The sequence below is a fragment of the Cebus imitator genome, unplaced genomic scaffold (assembly GCF_001604975.1).
Source record: "Cebus imitator isolate Cc_AM_T3 unplaced genomic scaffold, Cebus_imitator-1.0 Scaffold275, whole genome shotgun sequence".
NCBI classification, from domain to species: domain Eukaryota; kingdom Metazoa; phylum Chordata; class Mammalia; order Primates; family Cebidae; genus Cebus; species Cebus imitator.
Window position 1 is genome coordinate 838,840 of NW_016107590.1, and position 13,647 is coordinate 852,486.

Genomic DNA, 13,647 nt, shown 5'->3' on the forward strand with positions numbered 1-13,647 from the left:
AGACACCATCTCTTTAAAAAAGCACAGATAAAAATAGAAAGTAAAAAAATAAAATAAAAATTAGCATACATATTAAGCTCCTCCAATGATTCTGATGGTGTAGGAGCCATAGGTCCATGTTAGTCATTTGAACAATAATTCAGTCATATAGCTTTTTAAATGTATTCTCCATCCAACAAGGTAGAAAAGTATTCAACATTAAGAACTGGCCCTGTCTTTTTCTCCTCTCTCCAGTGCTAGCAATTCCAGGCTTAAGGCAGGGGCTCCATAAACACCTGAGTGACTCTAACAAAAATAAGAAAAAAATTAATGAGGACACACATGACAAGGTACCTTTGAAAGAAGAAGAAAATCTTACAATTAATAGGTTAAAGAAGTGTGCTTTTTTTAATTAAAAAAGGTAATGACTAGCTGAAGAGAAAATTGGAAGACAAAGATTATCAATACAGCCTAAGGGGTTTGGTTTAGATACAAGCTTCTCCTCCCAATAAAAGTTGTAACAAGAGGTATTCACATCTCCCTTTTTGGTGGTCTTAAAACCCATGGTTTTATCTGTGCAGGACAATTTATAGGAGCCCTTCTTGAAAGGGGAGAGGAATGAATAGATGACCTTTCATGCTGTTAGCTCTTTTCTTCTCTCTCTCTTGGAAAAATGTTAAGCCTCAGTATTCAATAATGGGTACCACCCCCAGTGCATTAATTCTAGTGACATAAGAGAGGAAGCATTTCTGTTTCATGAAAAGTTTTATTTGGTGACTATATGCAATCATGAATACACATTCCTCTGAAGACTGTAAAAGTCGTCTCCTCTTAAACAATTAACTTTTCATTAAAAGAAAAAAAACCTTGAAGCGTCACTAGCAACCTATTATTTCAATCATTTGTGTAAAGAGTGAATTCAGGTAATGTACAGCTACCTCTATGCATGTTATTAATATGAATACATAGAATGTAGTTGGCTTAGTAAGTAGTTTTTAAAACTCTGTAGCCTTTGAATTAAGTTTCACTTGAAAAATAAGACGATATTCTCACTCACATTTACCAAGGACAGAACCATCTTTTTTAAGCTCCCCCATTGCTTCCCAATGCTCCCTGCTTTAGAAGAAAACAAGTAACTACTTTGGGTCCATTCAGTACAATCTTCCTCATCCTTCTCAGGACCCAGATAGAGGCCCATGAAATAAAACAAACAGTGACATAATTAGAGCTAGGAAATCTCTTCCTAGCCTTGTCACCAGATTCATATGAGATTCTTTTTAGTTTTTTATTCTCTAGTCAGATCAAGTGATGCTTTGTTTGATGGCAAATCTATGTCAGTATTGATGCTCTTGGTTTCACAATCACACAAGTTCAGGAGTATTCATTCATTGGGCAAACAAAAATGTAAACCTTCTTATGTTGGGTTAGTTAAATAAATGTCCATTTCCAACATGCTCAAATGTCTTTAATGCCACTGCATATTTATAGAATAATGGATTATGGTCCTGGGACCAAATACGGTTTCAATTTGATTTGTTGAGAACACTAAAGAAAGGAAATCCTCGCCAAGACATGAGGCACTTCATCTCCTCAGGAGGAGATGCTGCGCCATTCCTCCTAAGCAAGGGCATGGTCAAACTGCCCTTTCTCCAGGCCTTCAAGTCCATCAGCCCAGGTAGAGGTTGGCATGCTTCGATATGGATCCAAAAGAATCCGGAAGCACCGGACAATGAGAATGCCCAAGAAAATAAACAACAAAATCACAAAAACAAATGTTGTTTTCTGCTCCAGAGACATGCTAGAATCTGATGATATGTTCCCAAGGGGCACTAGCGATGAAGGGATGGGCTGTCCACCATCCATGGTCCAGGGAAGCCAGAGCACAGGATCTCCTGGTTTCCTTTTCTTCCATCATCGGTCTGCGGAGGTCATGGTGGCTGCACCCTGGGGAGGTTGAGTTATCTGCAGGGAAAAAAGAAAGGGAAGGGAAAGGAATACCTATAAAATAGCAGCCTTATTTTCTAGGCTCACAGTCATATTTTTCAGAGAGAAAAAGAAATCTGTAAACCAGATTTCTTTTTCACCAGAGATGCTCAATTCCATATAATTACAGGGAAAGATATTTTACTCTTGCATGAAATTACCAGATTGTTCTCAGAAGGGCCACCTGGGGCCAGGAGGGATAGGTAGGGAATACAGCTATAATACAGAAGATGAGAAATGTGCACAGTAATATTGACCTCAGGGTGTGCTGTCAACCTGACATCCGAACCCAGCCTCGCCTGCCAAGTCTCCACTAATATTACTCTCATATTGTTCTGCTCCAGCTCTGCTCCACCAATATTACTCTTACATTGTTCTCATGATAGGGCCATAGAGAGAGCCTCAGCTACGTGCCAGCACCATAGCTAAACTTCACACACGTTAACCACTTTACTGCAGGCTTCATGAGAGCAGGGATCTCTCTAGCCCCAGGGCAAGGAAACAGATGCTAGAAAATGTTCTTAAAATATAAACCCTCTCCGGGACCATCAGGTTCTGGGCTCCAGGCTCCACTCTACTGCAAAATGGGTGTGAGACCTTGGAGAGGTCACCAAGCTATAAAAATGCAGTAGAAATGCCTGCATCTTTCACGCTGCTATAATGAGGATGAAGAACTGTGAAAACCCTTTAAAAATGATACAAAGAAGAAAAGGAAACAAGCAAAATGTTACTTCACCTAAGATACAACTAAGGGAGCTATGCCCTTCTCCTTTCTACTGCCTGAGCCAAGGGAGAAGGGAGGTATCTCAGACTCCTAAACTATCAAATTACTGTTGCTTTTTCTTTTTTCCTCAGAAAACAAAAACCAGGTTCCATACTTGACCCTGGGAAGCACCTCGAGAATTAAGCCAAGGGAAAGGAATTGATCAATGCATACTTTCAAAAGGACAGTGGCTTAGAGAGGCTTGGAGACTATCAGTAGAGAGGAGGAGAAGGAAAAGGACAAGCTAACACTATTTTAATTTTACTAGTAGAAAAACTTAGATATATAGATAATACTGTATAAAAATACAAGTATGTATTACCATATAAAAATACAATTATATAAACGACAAGTATACACAAAGGTCATTAAAAGCTTCAGATACTGAACTAAATCTACTTAAATCACATGTAAACAAAGGCAAGTACATTAGACACTACGGAAAATTAAATGACATTTGTTATGAATTTGTTTATAAGGAAAATTACATAGCAGTAATTAGCTATAAAAAATAAAATAAAATATATGACCTAATGCATCAACACAATATTTCTTCAGTTAACTTATAATCATTGACTTCAAGTACAACACTAGTAATCATAATATAACAGTTTGCATGTATATTGACACTTCAAAGTTTATAAAATCACAGTTTAGAAAATAGTTTATAAGGGGGATCACAATTAGAATCTGGGAGGAAGGAGTTACTTATTCGGGGGTAATGCATCATTTTTGCAGCTCTATCATTCTGAAATTTTTTAAAGGCTGGAACAGCTGCAAAACTCATTTATAATTGATGTTTGTTTTTAAATAAGATTGGGATAAAATTTTGATGCATTTTTAATAAATAAGCTCTTCAGGAATTTAGAAGACATTAATGCACTGGGTTTTGTTTTGGTTTGCTTGTTTCTAAGCACCTTCCCAGCCTTGGGTATTAATTCCTCATGGGCCAGGAAGGGAGGGGCAAGAAGGGAGGCCAGAGCCTCCAATGCAGGTCTCCTCAGCACATCAGACCAGGGCCACCTGTGCCCACCGAAAGTATCCAAACCATATTTAATCAGACGAATTATAAAATTCTCCAAGGGCTGAGCCAAAGGAAAGCCTGCTGACGACAGAGGAGCAGACGCTGAGGCCATTCCCTGCATTACTCCCTCTTTTCTTTTTCATATCCTACTGAGGATCCTCTCACTTTGATCCCTGCTCTCCTCGCTGGATTACCAGAATCTCATTCCATGTCCTTTTTCCCTCCAGCCCCAAATGACGCCAGAGTCCTGTTGTTGTCCATTCTCAACAGAGCTGAGACAGGTATGCATTTTCAGAAAGTTCTTTAGGAAAACACCACAAAATCCAAAAAGGAAATATACAAAGAGCAAAAACCACTATCTGTATAAAATGACATAAGAGTTTCTGGATCTATGAAATCCAAAAAATCAGGGAAAACTAGGTAGAGAAGCTTTTGAGTCCTTGCGAATGACCTCCTCAGCACAAGCAGGCTGACTGGTGCAGTGGTACCTTGCTCAGTCCCTCCTTTCCCCACTGGGGCCTCCACTTGATAAGCAACATTGTGACCCCAGGAGCAGTCTTCCCCAGCCTTCTCTCCATACAGGGCAAATGCCAAATCCTTCTGTCCTGGATGAACTCTCGTACTTTCTAGGCTTCACCCACAACTCAGGATTTAGAGCAAGCAAACCATTCATTTTGGGGCTGCAGTGGGGGGCAACCATTCCAGAAACTCCAGGAAATAACTTATCCTGATTCAGATTATCTGCCATATCTGCCTCTTTAATCACCCTAGGAATGACTCTGGGGCTCAGACTCTGCACAAGGATGCCAACTATTAGAATGATTTTCAAAATCAGTTTTAATTTGCAGTTTTACCATCCTCAACTGATTAAAAGCCAAGGTACAAAGGGTTAGCCCTCTGCATTGAGAAGCCTCCTAAAATATAAATATGTGCATTCTCCAATGTCTTCATCATCAAACCTTTCCTGATTTACCAAATTAATGAGCAAATAGAGATGAGAGAATTTTTAAAACTCCGTAGCACATTGAGAGTTGTAAACCTCACCTCCCCCTGCACACTGTGGTGCCCAAGTTCCCATAAAAATAACTGCTTTTGGTCAAACTGTCAACGTCTCCTATTAAATTGCAATATTTTACCTAGGAACGTAGCACATTAATGTGTTGGCAGGAATTTGTGAGGACGGTTCCCGCCTGGAGGAGGAGGACATGTGGTAGGTAGAAAGGTGATTGAAGGAAGATCTTGCTGGGAATGAGGGACTGTTGGATAGGACAGAAGACAGGTATGGTGGTGTGAGCAGGGGACCTGCTGGAGAGCCCTGGGGGAGGGGAGAGGGATGGTGGGTGACAATCAGGAGGTGATTGCTAAAGGGATAAAGAGGTCCAGAAACAAATGCTATTTCATAATTTTGCTCAGGACTTATTGAAATCCCTAGAGGAGCCTGCTTGATGTTAAACATGCGATCAGCTAATCAATAATTTACCAATTTAGAAAGCTCAACGGCATGTATAACTTGAAGGAAGCATCAGCTACTATAACATGGCTAAGAAGACATACATGTAATCATTTTGCTACCACAATACAAAAATATCCCAAGACGTGTAAATTTTTTAAATGTCTGTCTTGGAGTAAAATGTTCCTTTTTGGTTAAAATGATTCTTAGAAAATGTGCAAGGTTGCTAACGACATCTTTCTTTTAGAGGACCAGGGAAGCCTGTGCAAGTCAATTATTTCAAAGGATTTTGACACGACCATCAGAAATCTTCATAATAACACATGGCAGCTATTTTAAGTATAAAGAAAGACCACAGTTACTCACGGCCATATTTGAATCCTGAAAGGCTTTCCCCATCATATAGAACATCTGTGTCTTCCCTTTGTCAGGTCCATTTGTGGGTGCTCAGGAAATAAAGTCTAACTTTAATACTGAAAAAATTAAGAAAACCTTAATTAAAAGATACCATTTGCAAAAGTTACATAATACATTTCTTTGCTCGAGTCAAGCTCCCTTGGGATATTGACAAAAACAGAAGACACCCATTAATTACTTATGAAGCACGGCGGGAGCAGTCATTGCAGCTGCCGTCGTTCGCAATCTTAGCTGGCTTTAGTTTTAGTATTTTCAAAGTAGCTTTCCTCTTCCCTTGCCCATACTTCCTACAGACTGCATCTTTCTAAGCCCAGATGTCACCGCTCCTCCCCTCAGAAAACCTTTGCACCCCAGTGTCCATAGCCCATTAACCCCCTTGTGGGCCTGATGCCCAGATATTTTCTGGACCACAAATTAGAAACTACTCTGACAATAGAATTTTTAAGATCTGAGTTTTATTTTTATAAGTTTAGAAAAGAGCCAAATCACATTTAGTTCTCAGTAAAATGGCAAATGTGTTGATCAGAATAAACTTCCATGTAACTGAGTGTGTGGACACCTGTGGAGAATGTCCTCATTTTGTCTGCTTTTCAGCCTGATCTAATACCTGCTGTGCTCTGAACACCTCCAGGTTTCCTACCTCATAATGCCTGGAAAGATTCCATCTGTGGAAAGAAGGAGAGGAGGCAAGCATTATGAGGCAAGCATCTTTGCTCTCCTTGTTTCCATCTCTTTCTCCCTTAGAGTTCACACCAAATACCCACTCCTTGGTGGGACCTTCCTTGTCTCCCTTCACCAAGAAGGGGTGTTTTCTACTCCATCTCCAGAGACATCACCTGTGCTCTGTGGCAGCACTGATTACAGTGCAAGTCTTGATGGTATTTATCTCCTCCCTATTATACAACAAGCTCCTTGAGGCATTCTTTACTGTTCTGGGATCGCTGCCTCTTTAAATATAGGTTGAGTCAAATCTCCAACCCCTTACAGTCCAGGGAACTGAATTCAAAATTAGAGGTGACAGCTAACTGATGCAGAGAGGAAAAACAAAAGCACGTGTCATCCAGCCGGACTGAAGTGCTGGACCATCATGTTTGACATAAGTCTTGTTTGAAAGAATCACAGCTAGTTCAAGTCACAATGACACTTTAAAACCCACAGATCTTGTAATTTGAAGAGCCATAAGTTATTTGGCTCTTTAAATTTTCTTTGGCCTCAGTGTTGGTGGGTGGCATCTGAAATATAAAAATCAGCCAGAGATGGACAGTTACCCTTTTATTTAATAGGTCAGTTCTTTCTTACCTAATCTACTTTTTGGTGGGGAAGGGCAGCCATTTAAAATATCCTGAATCCAAATGTCTTACATGAAAACGATTAATGTCAACACGTACCCTTCTCAGGCTTGGATCCCCTGGACATTTTATTTCATTAGCATGTTATTATACAATTTCACAGTAAGGAAAAATATTTTCTCTGAAGAAAATATATCTTAAAGCAATGACATGTTTCTTTTTCTTAAGTGACAGCAACAGAATTACTTAAGTGCATTGGACACCTTGTTCTGTGGAGCCACACACAGGCATTGATTCTACAGGTCACCAATTCAAGGCCCACCCTTTTGTAATAGGGTGCAATGATAATACGAATAGTTGCAGTACCTCTGTAGTCCTGCCTAGTGCATAGTGGGGGTTTGACAAATAGGTGGGGATGAGTGAGTGTTTTCTCTTTACACCATTTTTGTGCAAAATTATATTTATTTTTCATTTCCATTATGTGATCAATCACACTAAGGTATGAAAATTATAAACTGCCCAGAATTATAAAAACCAGTTACCACAAAGGTAACACCACCTCTCCGAAGGATGTTAGATCCCATGGTTTTCACTGGCATGGTGGAATGAGTTGAAGGTGTCTTTCCTTAGGTGTTAATGGCCTGTAGGGCACAGTGAAGCAATGCTGTCTGTATTTTAAGTACTGCTAAACCACATTATCGCAGTAACTAACTTTTAAAACTTCTGGGTCAGAAACCTAGTTACATGACTTGATGTGGTTTCAGAAGTGGATGTCAAAATAGCCCATCCATTGAGCAAGGACACTCACGGGTTTGTCCGGTTTCCATTCCCATGTGACGGACGGGACACTTTATCCTACAAAGATATCCTATGAACCTTATTTATATTTACCTGACAGACTAGCAATACCAATCTGTAGACTTTAACAGGAATGGAATTGTCTAGCTAGGCAGGACTGAATTTGCAGTGACTGGCAGAGACAAACTTACTCAAAATACTGCATTATTCTGCAACAGTTCTGAAGTTAACTGTTGAAATGTTAACATGGCTTTGAATGATTAAAGTAAGACATATCCTGATACCAAGCCTAAATAGAATCCCTCTCTAATTTTAGCACTAAAGGAAGCCTGGGCTGCATTCCTGTTTGTATAACTGTAGTCTCTGAAAGTACATTTCATTCTCCAACCCACTTACCCACTCTAGACGCGTAAATCTCCCAAGTGATCCTGTTATCCATCCCCACCACAATTGTGAGCCATCTGCATAAGCCACCTCATTATCTAAGCAATGGAATCACACCACATAAGCAAATATTATTCCCTTACCAATCTCTCAGAAATTCTGCGTATTATTTTATTGAACAGTAACTTGCGTTCCAGATACACATACAAAGATACAAAATATTTCATATAAATTCAAAGAATTTATCGTCCTCTTCGTTATCAGCCAAGAACTTCAGGTAAAGATTTCCTGGCTCTTTCTAGGTGCTTCATAGATTTTAAATCCTCCCACTCCCCTTGTTTTAGGCTCATTTAAATACATGGCAATGTCTATGTATTTTTTTTCCAAGTACAGCCCTTCGGTTCCAATACAATAGCCCTGATGCTTCAAAATTCACAGGAGGGCTAAGGGTAAATATTATTTTATACTCTCAAAATATAGACTCAAGCCTACTAGAAAGCCTACAAACAAAGATTTTATAAACACGAGATTGTCTTTAGCTACAAATGTCAACAGGCAGTTTCAGAACTGTTGCCAGCCCCCACTGCTGCACTGGGAAATCTGCTCTCTGCTTTTTCCTGCAAAGTCAGCCTGCAGACACGTCTGCCTGGGCTGGGAGTGGACCCTGTTATTCTCAACTCACTACTGCTTGTAAGCTCTGGGTCAGCAGGAGACCTTTCTTTTCAGCCTGAACCTCAATCTCAGCTGTACTTATTCCCCCATCTTCATCTTCCTCCTAGTATCTATCTGCTTGAGGAATTTTCAAGGGACTGCAGGGCAAGGCTGCTGCCTGAGAACATCAGAAAACACCATGAGGGTGCCCGGTTAGGCACTGGTGGTATCAAAAGGCGTCCTTAGCAAACTGCTACTTTTAACTTCAAACAATAAGCCCTACTGTTCCATCTGGTTTTCTTTGCCTTTCTTTGTGTGTTTCATAGTGAAAACAGCTACTTGCTGATACCTCAAAAGGCTAGTGCTGCACACAGTTTATCAGCCAGGGGCAGTCAACACTATCAATACGAGTTGTTGAGTTGTGATCCTTTGTAAACAAATCAGAGCACCCTTGTTCCATTTTGGAAGGTTGGATGTTTTAGGTGACTGATAAAAAAAAAATACAATAATGGGCAAACAGCTTTCAGGAATAAATTACTGTAGCTTAGGAAAGAAAAAAGCCTGCTTTACTACTTCTTCATTCAGTAACAATAACATTACAAACTTAAGCATGCTTTAAAAATAAAGGCATCATTACATTTAACCCCCTCTCGTCTTAACTTTAGCTACCAACTGTTTAATTAGACTTATCTAACAGCTAGATCTAAATTCAGAACTTGGGTCCGAAAGGCATCTATGCGATGATTGCTCATGCATCAATCGTAAAGTTAGTGAAAAGCATTTAATTAGCCTATCAAAGATACAGTTTGGGTCAAGTACCTGGCTCTGGCAGAACACACACTTGATCCATGTCCTGGTGGAACAGTTACAGGTAGTTACGAGTCTCTTTAGATTCCTTTCTTCCCGACCACGCTGCGTGAAAGCAGTAGGCAGTGGTAGCTGCAAGGCAGCTGATGGCACACCCCAGGTCTAAAGCTGTTGCTTCAGGCTTAGAAACTTCCCATTAAAACCCCGAGTTAAAGGAGCACCGTCTTTCTGTGTGAGGCATCATTAACGGCCAATACTGCTGCTTCTTTGAGGTGAGCCATGATTTCAGTTCTGCCTCAGCAACTCTTCAGACGATTCTGCTTCAGTGAGTAGAGGCAGTATCCTAGCAGTGTGTCTGAAATCATCTTCAAGAAAGCATTAACATTCAAAAGGAGTACGGGAGAAAACATCACTGGGCATTCCCATACCTTTTAAAATCAAAGCCATAAATCTACCAGTGCTCCCTCCTCTCTATTGATTGTTGACATTATTCCTCTTTGGGGGTGTCAATTAGCACCTTGCAGCCACCTTCATATTGATTATAGTAGATGACCTTCAGACCAACTCAATTAATAGGAAGACTTCTGGGGAAGGGCATCAACTTAGCATTTGGGAGAAGAAGAAAAGACTCATTTTCCTAAAGAAAACTAAAGTGACCTTTCCAAAAAGCAGCATGTATGGGAAGGAAAGAATCATTTAAAAAGAACAAGATCATAGTTTCACCACCTGTCACCTCTTTGTAAATTAACTGGGCAGTCGATTGCCAGGTTCTGTGTCTCTTTGAGCAGCCTGCGTAACTGTGGCACTGGCAAAGCCCCCATCCCACACAGGCCACTTGAGACCACTCAATGAATAAAGAAGATAGCTTTGTGTTAGAGAAAGTTGTTCTCATTCTACAGATTCTAGTTACCTGCTACAATGATTAAATTACTTTCCTTTGATAAATAAATAAATTTCCTAAATAAATTTGGAAAACATTTTAGGATGAAATTCTTCATGGGAAAACCACCTCTCTAAAAAGAATTCAGCATGATGCTTAAGAAGGAGCATGCTTGTTTTTTGGCAACCCACCACTTGCTTTGTTGAAGTGGAAGCACAGTTAGCGACAACACACCCACCCACCAGATGATGGGGTGCGTGATATTTAAAGCTGCCTCTGACTGTGCCTGTCAGCTACGCTGTCTCCTTAGCTTTTGTGAGCAACCGGCCATTACCCAACAGCTCTAGGAAGCTGGAACCAAGCTCATTTTGTAAGAGGAAAACCCCATCTGCCGACAACAGACCACAGTCCTGGATAGAATAGGCCTCAGACCCAAAAAGAAACTTTCAAATCAAATGCTAAACGGTAGGATCAAATGCTTGATGTTAAGAGTCTAACCTAAGAGAACACGCAGATTCTTACCCCATTTGTTTCCCTAACTTTTAACTGCATTTTCTTTCCAAATCATTTTACTTACCCTATTTTCAGACACACACACACCACACATCGTTAAGACAACGTGACACGTGAAATCCAACCAAGCACGATCATCCTGTACCAACTGGCATCCCTCTGGCATTCAGTCAGTGCTGGCAGAGGGAGTGCCTGTCTTGGTAATGCCAACAGAGTGTGGTTGAGGAAACTTTCTGACCCCACCCTTCCTCCTATACTTATCATTCCATGCGGTGAGAAAACATCATAGTTAGACGTGAGCCTGGGTGACTGTAGCTTGCCCTGCCAAAGAGGCCTTCTCGGATATTGTTTTAGCCTACAGACTCGTAGAGGCAGAAGGGAACCTGAGAGGGCCTGGGGCTGTCCTCTAGCTACTCTGCAGGCTGAAACCATCCCAGAGAGATGAGTGCCTGGCCTATTTTTAAAACTCTCCAGGGAAATAGATTCCATAACTTCCTCTGACAAACTCTGTTTAAACGAACTCCTCTGCTGCTTACTTAGTCTAAATGGGTTGGCGCGTTTCTTTTCATTCTGTCCTTGCTGCAAAAAATCAGGCATTAACTACTACAAAATTTTGTTAGAATGCCCTTTCCCTTCAGGGAGGCCGAACTAGATAAACCAAAGAGTATTTGATGAAGATCTGGTGTTATGCTTGGAGCCAAATTTAAATCTCTCTTCTTAAAGATAATTATAATTGGAATTATTAAAATCAGTCCTTCCCCCATGCAGCTGCATTATGTGAATCATCATGAATTCTAAAACAATGAATAAGGGTTTACTAAAATTCCATTTGAGCATTTTAACGTAGATCCTATTTCTTTTGTCTTTAATAACCTGTATCTCTTCTCTGAATTCTTAAAATTCTGCTCTCTGGTGCAGCTTTAAATAGGAAGCCTAGAATACTACACTGAGCTGTACACAGCTCAGATACGCGGAAATTGTGATGAAACAGGATGATTTCGTGCTGTATACGTGGCTATATATGCTGTGCTTCTACTTAATGATTCTGATCGCAGTGCCACTCCCAGGCATCATTTAGTCTTTCTCTTTAATGACACAACATCAAGAGGTAATATTAGTTAGAAATCTACTTTAAGAACTTCTACATTCTGATTTCAAGCCTCACCTTTAATGTTCTTTAATTTACAATTCTTTCCTAAATGTCCTATGATGCACTTTTCCATGAAGAAATAGATCATGGATCTGAAAAAAAGACTCTCTAAGCCGTCAGTCTTTATGCCAGTAGAGGGCTGTGTTATTATGATTATTGTGTTTCTTTCTAACTCTGCCTAATCTTCAAAATAAAATTGAACAAAAACTCTATATAACCTTCAAAATATAAACACGGTTTTTCTCACTAGACTCTTTGTAAAAATCTTTTCTTCCTTCCTTTGTGGATGTTCTTACTTTCGTTTATCCAGGGACCATTCATTAGCTCTCAATGTCAGATATGTTCTGCGTTAGGCGTTGCAGAGAATAAACAATACGAATACTAAGTCTTGGCTTCTGTTTGTTCCCATTGTGCACTGAACAACTCTAGGAGGCTCCTTGGTGAACAGGGCCCTGAGGAGCTCCACTTCTAGCAATGATTGCTGAGCTTCTTGACAGACTGGCCCACTTCCACTAAATTCCTAACCTTCCCAACCTCCCCCTTCATGGCTCACCCGGCAGACATCTGAACTGCGTCCTCACCTTTCTATAGGACCTGGTTTCACAAGGTCACCAGTGGCTTCCGGTGGCCTCAAGCCAAAGATTCCTTTTAGTATTCATCTTCCTTGCTTTTTGGCAACATTGAACACAGCTGAATACTCACTGCAAGGAAGGTTCAGAAAAAGAATACAGGGACTAAGGTTAGTGACGGGAATGTGTATCTCAGCCCCTAGGGCCGCTCTCCCTTGCCTGGGGCTGTCTCTCTTCATATCCTCTCTTTTGTACTCTGGGGTTCAGGTCAAATGAAATTCATGCAACTACCAGAAAATGGGAAATGAGGGTGGAAAGACAAGCAGGCTAGGACACATGTTAATAACCCCACCAGTTTTTAAGTCATTAAAAAAAAGTGCTAGCCAGTTTATGTGTTATTTTTATTTCTGTCTTCTTGTTTTAAAAAAATCGACATATCAGGTAACATAAAGCTCTTTTTTTTTTTTTTTTTTGTAAGTCAAGATTAGCTCTCTTTCTAATATCTCTCTGGTTTGTCAGGTCTAAGTTTATTTATCCACTCAGCTATCTTCACAGATCAATGAACATTCAGAGCTTAAGGGAACAGTGGGAAATGTTTAATGATATTCACACCAAGCCTACAAGATGGGATCTATATTTGAGTTATTAAAAGCAAGCAGGTTAAAGTCCAATTGTAGATTGGCAGCCCCCTTGTTTGATCTTTTCTTGAATGCATTTCTGTATACATCACATCTGTGTTATGCTAAATGCTCAATTAGTAGCTGGTAAGTCTAGAATAGAGAAGGACTCCAAATGAAGATGAGAAACAACGCTGCAGCACATCTTGGAAATGGATGTGCAAGAAAAAAAAACACTGACAGAATTTAATACTTGTGAGGATTATAGATTGCCCTACAAAATTTTGTTCATCCTTTTCTGTATAAGTCAGAACAATAAAGCATATAACCAGGAAATGAATCACACTGCCAAAAAAGCTGATCTCCAACCCTA

General features: G+C 40.1%; 1 protein-coding gene across 4 annotated transcripts; it reads right to left on the reverse strand.

The window, feature by feature from the left end:
• Positions 1 to 725: 725 nt before the first annotated feature.
• CTXN3 (cortexin 3) lies at positions 726 to 11,296 on the reverse strand. Of its 4 annotated transcripts, none has more exons than XM_037728671.1 (4): positions 11,003 to 11,296; positions 9,580 to 9,910; positions 5,566 to 5,672; positions 726 to 1,941 (listed from the first exon to the last, which is right to left on the reverse strand). In XM_037728671.1, the coding sequence occupies exon 4, from the start codon at positions 1,840 to 1,842 to the stop codon at positions 1,597 to 1,599; it is 246 nt and encodes an 81-aa protein (XP_037584599.1). In that variant the 5' UTR covers positions 1,843 to 1,941; positions 5,566 to 5,672; positions 9,580 to 9,910; positions 11,003 to 11,296; the 3' UTR covers positions 726 to 1,596. The 4 variants fall into 4 exon arrangements, with proteins under 4 accessions (XP_037584599.1, XP_017356482.1, XP_037584598.1 ...); XM_017500993.2 differs by having other exon boundaries at positions 9,558 to 9,910; XM_037728670.1 differs by lacking the exon at positions 11,003 to 11,296 and adding an exon at positions 10,617 to 10,965 and having other exon boundaries at positions 9,558 to 9,910.
• Positions 11,297 to 13,647: the final 2,351 nt, after the last annotated feature.